We start from the raw sequence: 21,027 nt of genomic DNA, 5'->3' as shown, positions 1-21,027 counted from the left end.
TTTTCAAACGGAAGAAGGGAACAATAACTTCTGGCGGTATAAAAATTGGCGAGTGTGTTCGGTGAGACAGAAAGTTGTGTTTACACCATTTGAATTGAAAGTAAAGAGACAAAAACTCGGGAAGACGAAGGGGCACGACGAAGAGCCGGTTGTTAGCTGCCCTAGCCTTGTCCAAGCAAGCAGTATCAGTAACCGCATTGTTGCGTCATCGTCCACAGATTATAGGGGGCAACATGTACGAAGCGGGGTTGTGCGACCGAGCCAGCCGCGCGTAATGATTTAGAAACCAAGCGGCAAGTTAAGCGCTGCGTAGTGTCAAGGTATCGCAGTAATTTTACTGCAATGATAGAGACCAAGAACTAGGCCTTTTCTCAACTGCCACGCCTGTTGCAGACAACGAAATTATGATGGAACCATAACACTACCTTGTTTTTGCTCAAACTGTCGCCTGGCTAAAGAACATCTACAAACTACGAGTGGCCACGGCATAAAAAAAAAAATATGCGATTCCGCCGCAACGAGAGGTGACGGTAACCAGTCGTTAACAATTATCGATGAGACTCGGTTGCGATTATAGTACCTCGAAAGTGCAATACAAGTATGTCTGTAACATGCTCAGCCAGAACGTTTTTGCAACGTCAGAGAACAACCGGTTGAATAAAATAACCCAAAATTTCTAAGACGTGCTTCAGATGATGAAACCTCGCAATTTGTTCTTGAAGGAATATTTGAAGCTCTTTTTTTACATGCACATATATTCACGTACTCTATAAAATATCAGTGGCGCTATTATGAAATGTATACTCGCGTTATTGGACTGTTAGGTGGTCCCCTGTTGAAAACTTACATTTGCTGCGATAAAAAACTGCCCAGCTGCATGCAAGTAATCATTATCATTGTGATGCCTAAAGCGAGCACGTGGACATTTTTTTAGTGAACAAAAAGAAACGCAGCATGTTTTCCACGGGTGCTCCGTACTTTACCGCAATCAAAATATTTCAGGGACTAGTATAGGTTCACCTCGAAGAAGGACAAGCCGAGTGGGACCGGGTTTGAGATGAGGCATGTTCGAAGAGCAGTCTATGTACTTCCAACTGTTTTAATTAGAGAGTAAGAACCACCGGCAAAAGGCTGTGTTGTTGAGCGAATCGGTACTTAGCTTTAGTGCACATAAAAATTCGAAAGGTAAACAAATGCTTTAAAAACAAACAGGACAAGACAAGCACTTGTCCTCTCCTGATTGTCTTCCAACTCTTCGTCTACCTCTCGCGACGTAATGAGTTCTATAACAACTCGCAACCGCTTCTAAACAACAAGGCTTTCGATCTACGTCATCGTAGGCTAATCGATGACCGCCTTCCTCCTCTACCAGACGCCCACATCGAACACCGTCAGAAACCGAGTTGTTAGGTGCCAATCGAAGGAAGGGGAAAAAAACTTCTTCATGGAGGCGGCTCCGAGGCTTTCTTATCGAGGAAGTAAGTGGGAGAAAACGACTGAAGGACGAGGAATAAATTACACAAGAGAAGTTGGGGAAACGAAGGCACTGAAAGAAGTGAAATCGGTCAATGCGGCGGGCCTTCAAAGGCCGATCGTAGAGAAGGCTGCTGGAAAACAATGGCGCTTCGGAGGGGAGGAAGTGGTTACCCGCCTCGCCCCGCTTTCTTTTTACTTCGCTTAGTAGCCAGAAACGAGGCATCTGACGGGTTGCACCAGAGAAAGCGCCGGCCCACCGGTCCACATTGCCGAACGGCCCGCTGAGCACACCGCCGGGAGAAGGGGGAAAGATCGACAGTTCGCATAAAGCGCGTTCGGCGACTTTTCCCACGGGACGTCTGGCGGAAACGCACTTGGGTCGGCAACATTCGCGCTGCGCGGCTTTTTCCGTCCGGGCGTGGATGATGGATAGCGGGGCCTCCACTACCGCCGTCGCTCCATCAAACATCCCGTCTAGGGATCGGGGAACCGGCTGCCTCCGCTGCGGACCCGCCGGCGTCCAGCCCGGGCTCGTGGGGCCGCCTGGACAAGGCGTCGGACGAATTGGGCGAAGGGCGTTTTCTTCATGCGGTCCCGCCTGCCCCCCGCTTTTCTCCAAGTGTGCTCAGGGGACATTATAGCGTGCGGAACAACGGGAGAGCCACTGTGAGGAGTGCTGTTGATTAGGACGGGCTACAGGTTGTCGGCGAGAGTACTTAGTCTTAATCAGGGTGTAGGTACGCAGGCCTGACGCGGAAGGACTTCACCGCATTCCCACGACATGGCAGGGTGACAAGTGACGTGCCAACATTAAATGTTTGAGTACACATCGCGCACACAGTATCTGTTTTGTTACTTATTTATTCCCCAAATGTCGCGTCAAACATTATGTGAGGAGTGGGCGTGACATGGCAATTGAAAAAAGGGTTACAGCGAAATATAGCACAAGCACGTATGACCTTATCCTGCTTGAAGCGGGATTAGGTCGGTGATTTTAGCAATTGCAGTAGGTAGTTCATTCCAATATCGCGAGGAGCGGGGGGAAAAACTGACTGTTGAAACGTGTTAGCAAAGGCACCTTCCAAGTACACTGCGTTGCAGTAGACGTTATATGGGGACGTCTCCACTATGGACGTACCGGAACTCGCCAACGTGGCTGTTTTAGTAAACAGTAAACACGATATTTTACTGGGATAATACAAAAAATAAAACCGGTCGGTGTCTACCCATGGCACCATTTCATGCGCATTTCGAACAAGTACTGCTGCTTTGCATACAACCATGCTATTCTTTGCCATCGATACAACCATGCTCCTTGGTGTAGAATCGAGAGAAATGGACGAATGGATACTGACACAATACATTAAGCAGAATAGAAACATTCGCTTGTGCCTAGGAAGCAGCAAGCGTTGACTCCCCAAACGAGTCACATCAGACAAGTTTCCCTAGCACATGAAATATTATTCTTATGACGGGGTTCTCTCCCGCTAACATTACTCAATAAGTAGCTGCATAAAGCAACGCGGTCAGTACAGCTCGCGCGCAGCAGCAGGCCAGCCCCTATTGCAGCTGGCGCTGGCCGGGCCTTTCACCTTGGCGCCCGGTGGTGGCTGCTGTGCCACCACTGGCAGCGGCGGCCGTAAGCGGCGATCGCCATGAAGTATATGTCTCTGTCGAGACCCGCTGGTCGCCACTTGCGACAGGAGGAGGAGAAGGAGCAGACCCGCGGGAAACAAAAGCGTTCCGCGGTGTGCGCCTCGGAAGCCTCCCCCTCGGAGCCAACGCGGACGCCCAAACTGTGTAGCTTTTATCGACTATCGCTCAATTATGTCCGCGGCTTTCGCTCCTCGAACCGAGCAAGAGGCGTTCGTGCGTGCGTACACCCGGGGCTCATCGTAACGGTCCGCCGCTGCCGCCACGGTTAGCGGCGCCTACCGCGCCCCAATGATGCTTGCCACTGTTTGGGGCGAGGCTCCCCGCTTTTCTTGGTCCCCTGTTTTATGTAAAATTATCGATTATTGCGCGCGGAGTACAGGAGAAGGCGGAAGTAGCGGCAAATATAATAAATAAATAAATAAATAAATAAATAAATAAATAAATAAATAAATAAATAAATAAATAAATAAATAAATAAATAAATAAATAATGTTTCAACGCCATTTTTTGTTCTTATTTCGCAAATCCTGCTTGCGCTCCCCCGGCTGTTGCTGAACAGTGTCCTTTTATCGGAGGGCTCAAATTGTATCTGTGCTCACTTGTTCTACCGCTCATTCGTTGAAGTCTGTAGTTAATCATAGAATGATGGGCTTCCCGAATACACCGTAGTGGTCTCTTTAATGTGCGTGTTTGTTTAAATCCGTGAAGATTACACCTCACGGTATAATATCCGTAAAATAACCTCGATGTCTTTATTACTCCTATATAACCGTACCCGGGATAGATTAAGCCTCCTTGGCATTATTCCGGTCAGTTTCGAAAGTCTGATGTTATATTTCTTGTTTAAAGGTGATGTGGATGCGGCTATTACCACACGGCGCATTGAGCCCCTATAATTACATGTAGTGTTCCTAAAATTATAGTATGATGCAAGCCATCTCTTGGTGTGATGTAGGCACCGTTGAATTGTCGTAATATCCAAAAGTATTTGTTTTGAACAGCCCCGAGGACTTTGAAACGTATATAGAGAGCATGCGACGGGGGCGCCGCCAAGTAGAAACTCGCGGCAGGAGGGTCAGCCAACCATAAATGTGGCGAGGTGCTGAAACTGGTGAGCTTTACGACGACGGTGGACACAGATTGTTGCATTGTTAGCTGTACAGCTAAATATTTAGGCCAAACCTATCCCTGGGTAGACGATTATCTAGATAAATACAATTAGCGTTGTGCTGGTGGTGGGTACGTATTTGGCGACGAAACTTTTAATTGGGATGCATTCTGTGGTGAGACGAAAGGTGTCAGTTCTTGTTGCACACGAGCGGCTCTCACGTCATGCGTTTCTGCAGCGATTTGGTGACAAGTAGCGCGCTTCTGTGCCGGGCCTCCGGCACGTGCAGCACCTTCACTTCCACCCCACCTGCTTTCCTTTCCCTTCATCCTACTCCTCACTCGGCCCCCCTGCGAAATTTCCCGAGTCTTCGCGTGCTGATAGCTCTTCGTAAAAGGCTAGCTTTGGACAAACCCCAATTTGGATGAAGTAGGCTAAGAAGCTACCTGTATTAAAACCATTGCGTACAAGAACGCGGTCGATACTTGATTCGTGGCCACTCTTCCAAGACCAGCGAGAACGCTGAGTGAGCGCGTATATAACGTAAACTAAAAGATTTAAGGCGGAAGCCTTGATTGCTTCATTTTGTGAAAAACGGGCGTTGTCGTTGTTCTATGGTACATAAAACGGCTGCCACTGTAAAAGGCTTCAGAGTAAACGAGACAGCTACTCAAATATGCGCTCAATATGGTAACCACATTTCGAGTGCATTAATAAATCCGGCTCATGCTGTCTATGGTGCACCAAAGGTTTTTCCGGTGAATTTTTTTGCTGTAGTAACCACTTTTGTGCCGTATTTTTGCTATTTCTGCAGAGGACCGCTACTCCCTGCTCGAGAGCGGGGAGCTGCTCGTGCACAAGGCGACGTCCGAAGATGCGGACCGGAGCTATCGTTGCCGCACGCGGCACCGCCTCACGGGTCACCTGACGGCAAGCTCCGTGGCCGGAAAGATTACCGTGTCCGGTGGGTGGACGAAAGCTTACACTGCACGTTCTTGTCAGTTTGTTTCGCTTATTTGTGGGTAGTTTGTGTGAGAAGGCTCTTCTACGTGTCGGGGATTGGGCAAGGAGGCGCGCACATTTGATCGGAAGACGGAACAAAAAAGATCAGGTGTTCTTTTATTTTTCATTGTTTGGCGCACCGGTTCAACCCGCGTCCTGGCGTTAAGTAAACAAAATCTGAAGCAACAAAAGTTCAGAATTGTGGAAATAAAATGGCGCAGCTTGCTCTAGGGGTGCAAGGCTGGAGAAACAGCAGAGCTGGCGGCCCCTCTCCCTTCGTCGGAGACCCTGACGTTGCACCTCACACGGACTTTCGAACTTGCCGATTAAAGTATTCCATGACTGGCAGTCCCGGATCGTTTTGTCCACAGGACTTTTACAGCTCTCCCAAAGTGGACCGCATTAGCACGTGCTAGAACCGGCGGCAACCGGTTTCGCGAGCTCGGCATCGCTTGCGCGAGCTGCCTTGTGCCCCCCACTCCAGGAGCGCACCAATGTGAACTGTTTACTTAGTGTTCTTTTGCGAGCTTCTCACGTGGCGGAAGCCCACGCGCAAGCCTAGATGACGCCGGGAACTCCTTACGAGGCGCACACTCACGTGCGCTTGGTTATTTTGCTAACACTTTTTGCGAACGCCCCGGGCCAAGCTCAAGCTTAAACAGCTGTGCTGTTACAATGATGTTTGTAAAGAGTTATTTTGAGAGAGATGCGGCATGTTGCAGAAAGATTACAAACTTTAAGCTATCAATAAATGAAAGAAAAAAAAAACAAACAAACGGTAATGCCGCCTGGATAGGACAGACACTGCGCAGGATGCGTTAACTAGACGTCCCAGTTGTGTCTGAATAAGTGTTTGCCGACTTCGGTAATTTCACTTTGTGTTGAAGCCCGTAGAATCAAACAGTGTCCTTCCAATTCTGGCTCATCACTGAGTACGAAAACTTCGGCTTGGAGCGCTGCAGATACTACTTCAAAAGCTATGAAGAAGTAGGGAGTGATAACTGCGGGGGAAGAGGAGGAGAAAAATTCAGGACAAATCTTTTCGTGGTCTTCAAAATTCTTTGGGTGCTCTAATCCTTGTTTTGAAAACCTTACCTTTCCTCTTTCTGGTGCCCATCTCAATTCAACTGGCCTGTAAAGGGTGCACCATCGCAGAACGCGAATCATGGTGGTGAAGCAAACGTTAGCATTATTGCAAGACGTCTACTCACTGCCCTCACACTCGCATTGCGGGATTTCTTTTTTCTAGAGACACATTAGTCCTTATCTATGGATTTCCATAAAGAAATAGCCAGTGATGGTTGCCAATTACAGAATGTGTCACATTTAAAGGAAAAGAATTGGAAGCACGTTTTAGTTTCGTCTTTAGCGTGGACCGTGATAGCGTTACAGGACCCCGTTCGCAGCGCCCACGAGCAGTGAAAACATTCCGCTCCTGCCCGCAGGCATCCTGTTAGGGCCGCGCTTTACGATTTTGTTAGTTTAAGTGGGCACCGCAAGGTGGCGCTGTGGGATTTTCCGTTCACCTGGATTTTTCCCTCGCGGAGAATGCCGCCGAAGACGCCGTATTTTCTGCAACACGAGGCCCTTAATGCCGCGCCTTAATAATGGCAAATTCACTCTGCACGCATTTTTTCCTCGAATATATTAGAAGGAAGGTGAGCCACGTTATTGTCTTATTAAGGGGAAGCTTTCCATGCCTGACTGAAGGCGACGTTGCCCCAGAACTCTCCGCAGGAAAGCCAACTTTTTCTGACGATGGTGGTGATTGTGGGTGAAGTGAAAGGTGATCGAAACGTGAAGCTTTCTCTGGTCCAAAGGCAATGTCTTCAAAATTCAAAGTCACGTTCAAAATGCATTGCAGAAAAGCCAACCTACACAATAAGTTTCCACAAAGGCAGATCGATAGCGTCAAGAAAAAAAAAAAACGTGCACTCCGGCGTCCAACGACGACGATGGTTGAACGCGCAGCTTTCTCGAAGTAGATATCTTGATTGGCCAATTCCACACTGCAGGTATGTGTTACTCTGCAGGTAGGTATGTACCCCATTTCTATAATAACCGCAGCCACTCTTATTAATTTATTTATTTATTTATTTATTTATTTATTTATTTATTTATTTATTTATTTATTTATTTATTTATTTATTTATTTATTTATTTATTTATTTATTTATTTATTTATTTATTTATTTATTTATTTATTTATTTATTTATTTATTTATTTATTTATTTATTTATTTATTTATTTATTTATTTATTTATTTATTTATTTATTTATTTATTTATTTATTTATTTATTTATTTATTTATTTATTTATTTATTTATTTATACTGATAGCTCTAGTAGGGCCGGTACAGTGTGGGGTGGCTCCAAAGTACAAGATAAATGACGCAAACAAAGCTTCTTAGCCCTATACAGAGAATCACTTCCTTATGCAAACACGAAATCAAATTTAGAAACGAATACAATTTCAACAGAGTGGCCGAGAAATATCGACAAATGCACAAAAGCTGAAAGTGGCCAACAACAATGTGCGCAGAAACTGCTTCGTACAATGTGTGCTAGCACAGCCTGTAAGTAAACAAGAACTCACAGTGGCCAAGAGCAAAACCACGCAATGAAGATGCAAGTATTCGGAAAATACATTTGGAGAAACTGCTTCGTGAAATATGTGTTACAGCGGAGCGTGTTGGTAACAGAGAAAAAAAAAAAGAGAAATGCAAAGAAGGCAGCAGCCAAACACTCCACCACCAAAACAGGAAAGAAATAAAACGGCAGCTAACAGTCCCTTTGAAATGAGAAATGGCGGAGCAGAGACGACTCAAACTGATGAGCTGTATCTCAGGTAGTTGCAGCCTGTGGCAGAGCATTCCAGTTCCCTACCGTTCTCGGCAAGAACAAGTATTTTAAATCTGTCTACTGTGGCATTGGTTGCGAAAAAGTGGCCCCCGTGACTACTTCTGATGGTGCGAGCATTCCTCGATTTTAAGTACAATAGAGTGTCCAGGTATGGAGAATTATTTTTTAGCATAAAAAAAACTTTACCCTAGCTACCTTCCTTCGGTCTGAGAGACGAGGCAGATTAAGTCGGGCCAGCATGTCGCTAACCAAATCCGCGCGTCTATATCTCGACAATATCGATCTGATGTTTCCTACACTGATCCCATATAATGCTAGCATATTCTAGCGTAAGCCACACAAGCACTAAACATACCGTCAGCAGCGCTTTGGTTGGTGCCAGTTTTAATTTCCTCCTTAAGAACCAAGAATTATTTTCTGCAACGCTGCGTAAGGGATTAATACGGGCTTTCCAACTAAGGTCTTCAGACAGGGCGACACCAAAGTACTATTTGGTGTCACCGCACTCCATAGGCCCAACGTTTCGGTTTGGGGTACATGGCGTGGATCGGTATCTGCTGCTTGGCGTACAGCGAGTACTTTTGCGAGTGCGCGTGGGCCAAGGTGTTAACCTCTAAATGGAACGTCCTAACGTCCTGTACCTCAAAATGCGACGTAAGGCCTAACGTCCTGCGGTTCACAGCCTTACGGCGTGCAGAGCAACGTCATTCTCATCCCACTTTGAGCTGCGGGTAATGACTGTTGACGTTCACCTCAATATACGACCTTAGGCCAATATACGTAGCGCCGTCGCACGCCCGCGTCACCCCTTCATCTGCTGCACACCAACCTTTATCGAGGTGGGCATAACAGAGCTGTCATCAGGCTTAGCAGGCAAGCCTTGTATTGTGTCTACACTTCACACACGATCATCATCACCGTCAGAGAAAGGTGGCTTTCCTGCAATGCGTTTTTCCGCACGGACATAATTAGTGAGAGACTGAAAGCTTCGTTTAAAAGAAAGCTTCCTGTGGTCGGAATCTAACGTGGGTGCCTCGCGGTATGCAGCGGATGGTTATCCGATTGCGCCCTTTTGACATGGTCGGAGAAGTTTGGATTTGGGACTTCGACTTTACTCAGGTTGCGTGGGAAAGAGCTTCGTGTTTTAGTAAAACTTAGAGCGCGACTCAACAAGGACAACAGAAAGACGAAAAACACAAGCGCTTGTTAATCGACCAGATTTAGGGGAAATCACCAAGGTGGAGTAAGTTTCTGCGAAGGAAAGTTGATCAACAACTTCGAGTTGTTGATCAACGACTTCGAGTCGTTGATCAAATCGCTCTCGCCCTACAAACGACTCGCCTCCTGGTTAGCTCAGTTGGTAGAGTGACTGCTCCGGTTAAGCGGTGATCCCGGGTTTAAATCCTGGACCAGGACGAATTTTTCTTCAACTGCGAAGTTTCTGAGGAAGCTATATAGCTTTCCTTTGTAGCCGTACGGCTGCAGTCAGGTGGATGTCAAACTTGCCTTCGCACAAGCGCTTGTGTTTGTCGTCTTTCTGTTGTACTCGTTGAGTCGCGCTCTAAGTTTTACCGAATATGCACCAACTTGGCCAACAGTGTATTCGTCGCGTTTTAACCATCTTTTTCTTAGTAAAGGGGCTCTGATGTTTGTGCATCATTTTCATATGACTAGCAACATCTCCATGACCGTCCCGAGCCACGGAGCATTGACATGTTCTGAAAATGTATGCATTGCCTAGGAAAGAGAATTTTGTTTTCAGGCTGGCATTACACACACTACAGGCAATATTAAGATTAAATAAATTTTCGTGCTCACTGAGTGTCACTGGTGGCAAGCCGTTATGCAATATATTTCATGGTGACTGCTGTGGGACGTGGGCTAACTAAAATGCTAAGTTGGGCGAGTTGGTCAAAACTAAGGAACCTAGCGTGTGTTTTGTCTCCTCATTAACTTTGTTACTGTCTTAATGTTCGCTAGTACCTGGGTTAAGCCTATCTTGATCAAATGGTTTGAACTTATGGTTCCATCTTTACGGCTACATGAACATTAGATATATCATCGAAAGGTGCGGCTATCTAAACGTAGACGCCACACCGTTCGCAATAATTTATAACCGAACGTATATGTGTGCCCTGCTCTTCGGGCCTTGCTCTTCTCGCCTTGCTCAGTTCGTCGAGGTATCCGAATTTCTCTTGACCTTAATTTTGGGGTGGTTGAATTTTTGAAGTTACCCCAAGGACCCATCGACGTCCAACATGACGAACGCATGAGCGGCTTGGTTGGCATCTCACGTGGTGCAGACTGGAATACTGGAAAAAAACAATTGGCAGGCAGCGACGGGCATGAATTATCCAGAGTCTTTCGATAACCAAAACATCTTGCATTACTAATAACCTGATCTCTTCTCACTTTTATTACGCACTAAATTATTTCCCTAAAATGTCCCCAAGGTTTCATTTCCGTAGAAAATAGTTGCGAAACATTGCAGACAGCATGTTACGTGACGGCGCAAAGCATGCGCACGATTTGGACATTATAATTGTTTGTAGTCGTTCATAAAGGAACGTGTTGTCCAAGTATTTTTTGAAACTGAAGTGATCCCAGGAGTTGCAAGCAGTTTTAGTTACAGGACGCAAAAAAAAAGCGATGCGGGACACGACGAAAAAAAAAAGAAACTCCGAAAAAGAAGGCGCCAAGGATCATTGCTGGTGTGCATCACGATATGCTTCGCATATGAAAACATTCGCGCGGCCGCCACCATGCACGCCATTACGCATTGCGACAAGTACGAAAAATAAAAACATTAACGCTGTCGAAGTGCAGCCGAGGACTAGCCAAGAGCGTCCCCGGCTCTTCGACACTTCAGACACCACGCAAGAAACAGCATCGACGTACATTCGTGCCTTTTCTCTCTTGCGAACGCTGTAGCGTCCCCGCAAAAAGGTCAAGTGGCGACAGCTTCCCACTGAGATCGTGAGGTAACTTGAAAAAAAAAAGCGCACGAGTGCTGCACGACAGTATAGCGACGGTGTAGACGTCGGCAAAGTTGTTAGCGCGCGAACATTCCGGCTCGCAGTAGACATCTTCGAAGGACGTGCCGAGAGTTCGTTACGCCTCCCAGGGCTTTCGTCTCCCCTCAGCTTTCAGCCGTCCAAATATATGTCCGCACGTGTACATCTAGTTCTAAATCTCGAGGGTAACACTCCGAGCGACTCGTTCGCACGCCGCTCTCACGTACCAGTAGTGTGAGATACGGGCCCGGGAAATGCTTTCCCTGAAGGAGAGCATTTGTTTGTCCTTGTTTCTCGGAGGCGTCGCTGATTAAGGAGAGCCTGCTGAGAGGCACGGCGGTCCAGGGTTTGCAGGGCCGCGGTACGCTGCGTAGGCCGCATAAGTTGCCGCTGCAGCAACAGCAGCAGAATCATCAGTGGCAGTGATAGCAGCAGTAGAGCGCAACAACCCTTGCGCATTCGCACTCGGTGGTCGTCTGAGATCCCGCCGAGTCTCCGCACCAGGTGGGCTTTTTGGGGCATTTTCTTGTGGCGTTGTTCTCCTCCTTCGAGCAGGAGATCTCGCGGGTGTTTCATTATTCAGTGGCCCGCCTTCTCCGGTCCACGACAGACGCGCGAACGGCACTCGTTTCCAGCAACTGCGCCGGCGCGCCGACGCTAGCCGCAGCCGACCCCGCGAGTGTGTTGGCGCGTGGACTCGCGCCTCGTGTAGGCCTAATTTAATTTTAGCGGACTCCAGACCGAGCGAAATAACCCGTGAGGAGACTTGAGCGCGGTGTCTAACGATATGCGCTGTGTGGTCTTCCGCACGGCCCGTTCTCTGCGCGGAACGATAGCGAAGCGATAGCAATTGGCCAGACTAGCCGCTTGAGCAGAGTAAGCTTTTATTTATATTTTAACGAGAACGTTACCTCAGGCTGCACATTACGGAAGCGCCATGAATAAGAAAGAACTATATACGTATACAAAATTGCAGTGTCTATAGAGTGCCATCCAACGAATTGGAATTTTAGAATTAGAAAAGCTCCCTCTCCTTATCTCACTCTCCCTCCCTCCCTCAATCTCTCTCTTTCTCTCTCTTTCTCTTTCAAGATCGTCTAAATGAACGCTGAATCATAAAGAGCAGCACGTCTCGTATCACAGAGGTTGCTTCGGAGCAGTGAACTCCCTACTTCGTTATAGGGCTCCTATGTACCTCAGTTCCGAGCTCTTGCATGGAGCCCGGTTGTACCCTTGCCAAAGGAAACAAGGCCAGGGCTACAGACGGCGGTGACTGATTTACCTCAAGTTATGTCCGGGGTGCTAAACTTGAGAACCTGCCACAACCCCACGGGTTTGCATTCGACACGTTTGTCTTTCCTTTTTTTTTCTCAGATGCCCACGCCATGACGCAAGTGAAGGTGACCCTGAACTTCCCCGAGGTCAGGACGACAGTGGGGAGCCACGTCGACCTACCCTGCGTTGCTCAAGGATATCCTCCGCCACACTACACGTGAGCATCGCCAGCATTACGGGGAAGCGCCTGGACGTCGCGAGTGCCTACTGCTCTGCACACCCTCGAGCTACCGTTGAGAGCTTACTGTTATGAACGCATGATTTAAACATTGCTAAAGATGAACTTCCGATGAACCTTCCAAAACTTGTTGCATAAAACCCTGTATACAGATTCGTTTATGCGATACACTGTGAACTTCAGTTGAGGCCACCATAAAAGCTGTCTATGGTCTATGATGTTTGCATGAAGTTTACTGCCCTTGACGCTATCTTTACAGTTGTGGTGCAGTGCACGCCATAGTGAGAAAAAAAGGGCGAGCAAACAAAACTACTTCACGTGCTAGGATTTAGAGGGTTGTATAAGCAAAACTTTCGCTCCTCCCTGCATATTTGTACAAACGGCCGACGTGTAGTGAGATCCCAGAAAAAGTTCCCTTGTGCTTGCACTTCTTCCAACCCCCCTTTCGCATCTGTCATGTACCTCCATAAGTGTCCCTTTATGTAACCATGAATTACAGCTTTGCTCCTCTGTATTCCCTGTCTTTGTCTTATATCGAACCTCGAAAAAGGGTTTTGGAGATACCTGGCTGGATGTAAAGAATAAAAAAACACCACCCTTTACATAAGCTACGAAGCCTTCCTTTAGGTCTCAACATAGCCATAAGTTTCGCAATGGGTACATTTCCTTACAAATGATTTGTTTCTAACAAAGTGTAATTAGCCAAGCGTCCTCTCGGTTAGAATTTGGCTCAGCCTCTATTTCTTTGGTTTTGGCACTCAGTCATATGGCAGAGGGGCTGAGCCTGCTCGATGGCTCCTATTTGGTAGTATAATGCGGGCACTCGGAGAAGGGATCCGCGCTTGTTTAGGCGATAGCATTAAGTGGATCGACAAAGTCATTGTTGCGGAAACGCGCCACGTAACCTTCCAATAACTGTCATGTGCCATGTGGCTCCATTACCTTACTGTAAATATGTAAACAAAATTACGCCCATCTTCCCGCGAGGGAACCCTGGTGTGATGCGACGCATCGGGGGGTTCAATTGGTGTTTCCGTTGGGTTGATTCTATGGATCGCGTGAAACGTGTTGTGAACGCGTATGATGCATTTCCATCACATGCGGGTGTTCCTATACGCGGGACGATGGGCGTAATTGTTGTGTCACACCACTCACTGAAGGGACCATCGCTTCCATCACGTCTTCATCGGAAGAATCAAGTCAAGCACGAAGTAGTCAAGCAAGGTCACGTCAAGTGCGAGAGCGAGAGCTTGACTGAACTGCCGCAGCGCGATACCCGCTTCGCTTGAAGGAGAGGAGACAATGGAGGAGAGTCGCGCGTGCGCGCACTTGCGCGCGCCGGAGCAGTTGTTAATGCAGCGTTACGCAGCGAATCGCGCCCAAACAAGCGCGCCAGCTGTGGTATGCTAATGAGCCGGAGTGAGAGTGTTGCACACAGCTGTGGGAGAGAAGAACGGAGGAGGGATGCGGACGGACGGCGCGACGATGACGCAGGAGGAACATGCCCCAGAGCAAAAGATGCGTCGCATCTAAAAAATGCGACAAGGGCGGGAATCGAACCCAAAAAACCCCCGACGCTGGAAACATTACTTCATCACTACTGCACGCCGGCGTCACGGGAACACGGCGGACTCACTTTTGGGTAGTTGGAATAAAAAAAAAACGAAAAGGGTCTTAGAACGAACGCGGTAGCGGCGAACGTGGGTGGGCGGTGGGCTGACGTCCCCAATGGCTGTGACGCGAGATGCGTCTCCATAGCAACTGCACCATCTTTGCTTAGGGGCCAGCCAAATTTTAGGCGGCCTCGGAAAAGGGTGACACGGAGAATCGCTCGCCGCACTCAGTGGCGCAGCAGTCGGAAGCGAGCCAGGGTGTTCTGCAGGGCACACCGCCGCGCATCAATGCCAGGGAAATCAGGAAACCGCCGCTTCAGTCCTCTCAGCACCGATTGACAAGGCGGAGCTCGTAATACGGGCGTACACTTTCGGCGCCATGCCATCCCTAGAACGTTCAATCAGATATTAGGGCTTTCGCACTCATGACTCATCAAAAGCGCGTAGGTGTCCTCATAGCTTTCTTGTTTACAGTAAAACAAAGAGTAAGCCGAAGCAAAGGAACTTGTGCCATTCAAAGGGGAAAAAAGCTTCCACGCTTGCTTCCCGGATTTGGAGATTGCGCAACGCGGAACGCCAGACGGCGAGGCGGCAAAGCCAGCGAAGCGCCAGCCCAGAGCGCTTTTCCCCCTCTCTGCTCCGACGCAGGTGGTACCGGGAGGACCGTGGAGGTCGCCGTCTCTCCGTCACCGAGTCGGACCGGATCCAGTCTTCCAACGGCGTGCTCAGCATTCGCGGCGTCAACGTGCAAGACGGCGGCCGCTACGTCTGCATCGCCAGGAATAGCGTGGGCGAGCAGAAAATCGAAACCCTGCTCTCCGTTGCAGGTGGGCGCTGGCTGCTTGCCGCGATCACCTCGCCTCGTTTCGGGCGGCGCGTCAATAGCGTCGCGAGCACGCGGGCATCGGGCCGTCTGCGCCCGCACCCCCCCCCCCCCTCCCCCCTCCCCCCTCCTCCTTTATTTTTTTTGTCTTTTCGATGCCCACGCCTTCGCAAGCCCACGCACGGAACAAGGCCCTTGTCGACACCGCAGCACAATCGCTTATATCGCTGAGGCTGTTGCGTGCTTGTGTCGGCAATGGGAGGGGGGTTTGGGATGAATGATTTGGCGATGCCAAGAACAAAATTGTGATGTTTCTTGCAGCTGCAGTGCTTGTAATGGTCGTAGCTGTTTCTCGCACGTCTACATTTATTGCGGCCTAGGAGGAGCTTTTTTTCTTGAAAGTATTTGTACCGCGCTGTGTGCGCAAAAATGAATGTGGGATACACCATGACCGTTGCTTAATCAATGACTTAAAAAGGTGAAGAGGGTCTTGTGTCTAAAACTGGTTCATGGTCACGCGCTCCAGGACACATTCATGTATTACGTTGGACGCGCATGTATAGACGTTAAAAACACTCGGAACAGCCGTATTTCTTATTTTTAAAATATTTTACCGTACACAAGCAAAAAGTGAAGACTCGGGGTTCCGCCTTGAGCGCCGCCAGTCGTATTGACGGCAACGAAACGAGGGTTACGGCCAATGGCAGCTCGGCAGCGCTCCACAGCAGCACACGCTGGCAGACATCTTTTCTGGATTTTCTTGCGTAAGCAATCCTTTTAGCATATCCCAGCCGCGAAAATTGTAGGGCTTCATATTAGCACGAACATACGTAATTGGCAAAATTAAGGCCTTTATTCGTTATAATATCTAAATTCACATTTTTCTGTGAATAATAAAACGAAAAATATTAACAAAATAACGAAATCACGAACGTATATTTAATCTACCACCCCAACGCGATTAATACATCAACAAAAAAAACTGAAATGGAGAACAAATTCGCCACAAAGCACCAGTCGTGTTATGCCTGGTACCTGTCCAAAAATGTATATATATTTGGAAAAACTAACACATTTATTAGTTAAAAAATACTAAAACTAAAAGGAATAAACAAAGGAAACAAAAAGTCACCCAATGAGACGTTACGTGAAAAAGAAAAATACAAAGGGTCGCTCGCTTTGGCGACTCTTATCCAAAGCTGGCTACAAAAATTTGGTTGTTGGGAGTAAAATTTCGCTACCGAAAAGAAAACTAAAAAAATGAAGTACTGAAATTACAAAGAGCTATCTAATTTAGCGCCCTTAATCTCTTGACCCAAAATTAAAAACCAGAAAACAAAAGTTCGAACGCAAGGTGACGAAGGAAACGTCTGGTTTGTGATACGGATAGCGTGGTGATAACTGTTACGCCATTACTACACATTTCCCGGAATGTCGGCACAATTTCTTATTTCTTTCTATCCGAAGCTCCTTTAATTGCAGAAAAAAAATTATGAAAAAATGTTTTCCGTAACATCGGGCTCAATTTACTCGCAGCATCCGCCAGATGTCACTATTCGCCGCTTGTATATACAATTGAAATTTGATGGGCTTTTAACTAGAAATGAGGGTTTTGAGGAGTGCCTTCCGTAGTAAAATACAAGTGATCACGAGGATATGATGATAGCGGACTTTCTTCTGTGCCCATTATTCCTATAGTTCGATGAAACATTTCTTAAATGGCTCAGAAATTCACGCTAAGATCTTCTTCAACATCTGCTTCTAGAAACTCCAGGGTTAGGGTGTTACCTGAGATCAGACGTGACCCCCAAAAATATAGGATTCTGAAAAGTCACTTTGAATAAATGAGTTTATTTGTCGTGAATTTTACAACAATACTACGATGGACGATTTGAGAAAAAGTTGCATACAGGCAACTTGACCAGCCCAGAAAGCCCAGGTGCTCGCAGCGAACCTCAGTTAGGCTGTAATTAAGAAAGTTAAAAACGCACACAATATATATATTCTATATTAGAAATTGCAGCCTAGAAGTAAAAGCACTTACGTCCCCTGTTATGGTCCTGACAAATTCAATACATATGGTATGCATCCCTTTACCAGAGCCATTAGACTAATGGCAGTCTCTCCGAATTCTTATCCACATGCACGTTCAATTAGCTAAGGTAATTTACGACATGCCCCGAATACTTGCCTTAATACAACGCGAAGACCAGCACAAGCCCAGATGAGATAGGGCGACGTAGGAACTTGTATCAGTAGATTGCTGCTACGGCGCTTAGAGGCTGCAGTTTTATTTGGATATAAAACAAAATAAATGCCCTCGACAATCTAACCGGCAGTGCTGCATGCGCGCTGCTGCCTATTCTGAGTCACCTGTGCCCACACAAATGAGGACATTTAAGATTGCATCGCCAATTTTGGTGTCCCGGCTCGCAATTCCTTTTATCTTTCAGGTGTGCTAAGTGAATCCAGACGCTGCCCAGAAAAGCTGAAACAAATGCGTCGTTCGCCGAAGGGAAGCACAGATTGGGGGTTTATCAAAGCGAGGAAGTACATAATGGTCTATGACGGGGTCTCACCGTGCCGCGCTACATCGGTCGGCCGCTACTCAGCGTGTACGGCCGCCGTGCTAACAACACGCAAGCCCTGAGAAAACGGAGGGCCTTATCTCGGCTGCTCTGGACGAGCATCCAAGGCGGGGAGGGGATGGACGAGGGAGAGCGCGAGAAGCGGACAATGTTTTAAATGGCGCATCTAATGGCTTTTCGATGTCCCATGAAAGAAGTTTGCCGGAGGTAGGACGTCGCCCGTTAACGCCATTATGTCGATAGAAATAGCTCGAAGAAAAGGCGGACAGCTTTCAACGGGGTGCGGCCGAACGCGGACTCGTAGGCCTTTTTCTTGGTGCCTGCGTTCCAGTTTAGTACAGCCTAACGCCGAGTTGTTTTTTATTTTTTTTTTCTCATGTTGTCGCCATCTATTTTTCATTCGGCCAGTAATGAGACGTAGCGAACGCGGCGGCGAACAGCGGAACCCTTGAGTGATAAAACGAAAATGGGTTAAGCACAGGAAAGAAGAGGGAAAGAACTGGGTGACATTTTGTACTGCTACTAAAAGCTAGCAAAGCAGGTGTGAAAATGAGTACGACAGAAAAAAAAAAACAACTTCAGAATCTACTCTCGCCTTCATTCTGCAACAAAAAACGCTGTCTTCGGCTATTACGTTGAACAACGTTAGATACTAAAATGCCAGCACACATCTTTGTTTCAAAATGCTTGCAGGAGTTTCACGGTTTCCTTCTGCCGAATTTGATTTATTTTGTTTGGTTTCAGTTTTCTGCCGAAGAATTTTCGAAGTGTTTTTTTGTGCGCTTAGCTCAAGAGAGCATGTAAAGAGCGAGAAATAGCCGCCGTACATGCTAGGATTACACCATAATTGTCTCTCAAAGCAACTCCTCTAACAGCAGGCTTTTTTTTTCCAGCCCAGGTTACTTTCTTTAGAGACGACAAAGTCTGTGATCCCGACGCTGGCAGCTCAAAACAGCGAGTCTGGTAGATTTCTTGTAGAAGCCATCATCAAAGCTCAACCGCCTCCAATCAGCGAAGACTATTTTGCCGCTGCCCAGTTCTTTCTTTTAGAAAGAAGCTCACGAGTCAGGCCTCACTAATTGCATCACAGTCTAAGGTGTCGCAATTATGGCGTCATCCGGTGAGCAAGCAGGAGCAAAAAAATCTGGGCCAGGGCAACTGACTGACCAATGAGAGCTGCAGATGCGAGTGAGTGGCAGCCTGCCGGATCAGGTTTTGATTACTATCTTCGGCCACTGAATTGCGCCATTATATCGTTGTAATTTCATCCTGCTCAATTTACTTTCTTTAGTTCTGCTACTCTCCTTTGCCGGCAATGGACCAATAGTAGAGGTGGCGAGAAAAGTGTTTGAGATACAAGAAAAACTTCACCATCCCTTCCTAAATAAAGTTGAGAGGAACGCGAAAGCTTTTTAGCCAAAATCTTCGCTAAAAGTGTGTACAGCCTTCGCTGAAAGAGCGTCCAATCGGTCGTCAAACCTTAAACAAAACCTAACGAAATCGAACCTAACGAACCTAACGAACCTAACGAACCTAACGAAACGAAATGAAATCGGTCGTCAAACCTAATGGGAAACGAAGAACAAACCCATGCGACATTTTTTCACGCATTAAGTAAAGGCATCCGCGAACGATCTAAATGTATAGCGATACGTTGTTTATGAGATAAAGGTGCACAATTGAACTCTTTCTTCATGCTTGATGCGTTTACTGTCTTAGCTAGAACCATTCCTTCTTTGAGATTTTCAAGTAACCGTTTCGACACAATGAAAGCCTCGTTTCCCGCACGTACCGTGCGTCCGGAGATCTTATCAGAGCTTTTCAGTCGACCAACCGGTCTACGGAAATGTATTTGCTTTAGGGGCGAAGCTCGTTAAGGCCGAGGCTTGTCCGTCCGGCGTCCGTGCTCACGGCACAGCACCGTGTAAAATCAAAACATCTGGGAACAAAAGGTTCACAAAAGGTTGACAAGAACAAAATAAAAGGTTCACAAAAGGTTAGAGAAATATAGGGGGGGGGAGAAAGAGACGCATAGCACCGTGTAAATGGAAACATCTGTGAACAAAAGGTTCACACAAGGTTAACAAGAACAAAATAAAAGGTTCACAAAAAGTGAGAGAGAGAGAGAGAGAGAGAGAGAGAGAGAGAGAGAGAGAGAGAGAGAGAGAGAGAGAGAGAGAGAGAGAGAGAGAGAGAGAGAGAGAGAGAGAGACAGTGTGTGTGTGTGTGTGTTTGTGCTCCTGGAGAGCCGTGCTACGCATGCGCGAGGAGCATTGGATTGGATTGGGTAGGGTTGGACTGGATTGAATCGGATTTGGATTTGGATTGAAATGAATTGAATTGGATTGGATTCGATTGGATTGGGTTGAAAATCGTTTTAGCTGCAGTAAGCACTCTCACGGGTGATTTACAATAAGAACGATCCCCAATGCGTCGCCCACTCGTCATGATTCACTTCGTGGATATGCGTGAATTTTTGACAGGGCGTCATCGGTCCCACTAAAAAAGCTTTCACGTTAAGATGCAGATAAAAGGGTAGTGCCGCTTTTCCGAATACAAGCACAAACGTATCACCTCGTAATGAGTGTTCGATAACAAAAATAGGAAGCTGCAGAATAATCAATCAGCGACCAAAAGTGTTGCCTTTTTAACACTACACAATTTACTGGAGTTTATTAACATCGCTGAAAACATAAACAGTTTATTAAGTAGCCCGAAAGCTCCATTACAATGCAAAGTAAGTAGAAAATTCACTTCCACATCACATGAAGTCGATTACTATGATTGCTATGCCCCCTGTCATGGGCAGAGATAAAATCCACTGATAATAAATAACAACTTAAATAATGTAAAATAGTCTAGCCAAATGTGCTTTGAAAATAGCCGATTTGTTTGCTTAATAATAAATTTCAGCATAAGATTGGAATATGGGCTTACCGGACCACTGTACTTGTTCGGTAGAGATTGAGCTAATTGATATTCGAAGAAGTGCTGGTGCGTAGATATACCTGTGAAGGGAAATATGTAAGAATTTAAAGCGTATTATATACTGTACTTAAAAATATTTTGTAAACTTTCCGAGGCATCCGATATTTGCTGCAAAAAATATCTGTTTAATTGTTTTAAAACTACGTATAGTCGTATGACACCGAGTTAATAGAATAAACGCAGAAATTACCCTTGAAGACATAATGAATGAGGAAGCTGAAACTAAACAGTAAATATGTTAGTCTTGGGATAAAAATTAACTAACCTCAACAGCAGTAAGTTTAAAATTTGGGCTGATTTCGGCCTGCAAAGCTAAGAGTCCTAAAGTTTTTACCATCAGGAAGGCAACCTTTACTCCGTTCGACGAACTTCTTGTAGCACTG

At 46.7% G+C, this 21,027-nt stretch overlaps 1 protein-coding gene across 1 annotated transcript in view; it reads left to right on the top strand.

Moving 5' to 3' along the window:
• Positions 1–21,027, top strand: part of LOC144174036 (cell adhesion molecule Dscam1-like) — a 284,742-nt gene that overhangs the window by 134,045 nt on the left and 129,670 nt on the right. Inside the window, exons 4-6 of the mRNA XM_077702435.1 lie at positions 5,055–5,204; positions 12,494–12,611; positions 14,894–15,072. Coding sequence (XP_077558561.1) covers positions 5,055–5,204; positions 12,494–12,611; positions 14,894–15,072 — 447 coding nt within the window. The remainder of the gene's footprint in view (positions 1–5,054; positions 5,205–12,493; positions 12,612–14,893; positions 15,073–21,027) is intronic.

Source organism: Haemaphysalis longicornis, unplaced genomic scaffold, assembly GCF_048455015.1.
Source record: "Haemaphysalis longicornis isolate Haplotype H1 unplaced genomic scaffold, Haemaphysalis longicornis Haplotype H1 scaffold_3, whole genome shotgun sequence".
NCBI classification, from domain to species: Eukaryota; Metazoa; Arthropoda; class Arachnida; order Ixodida; family Ixodidae; genus Haemaphysalis; species Haemaphysalis longicornis.
This window is presented reverse-complemented; position numbering and strand designations above follow the sequence as displayed.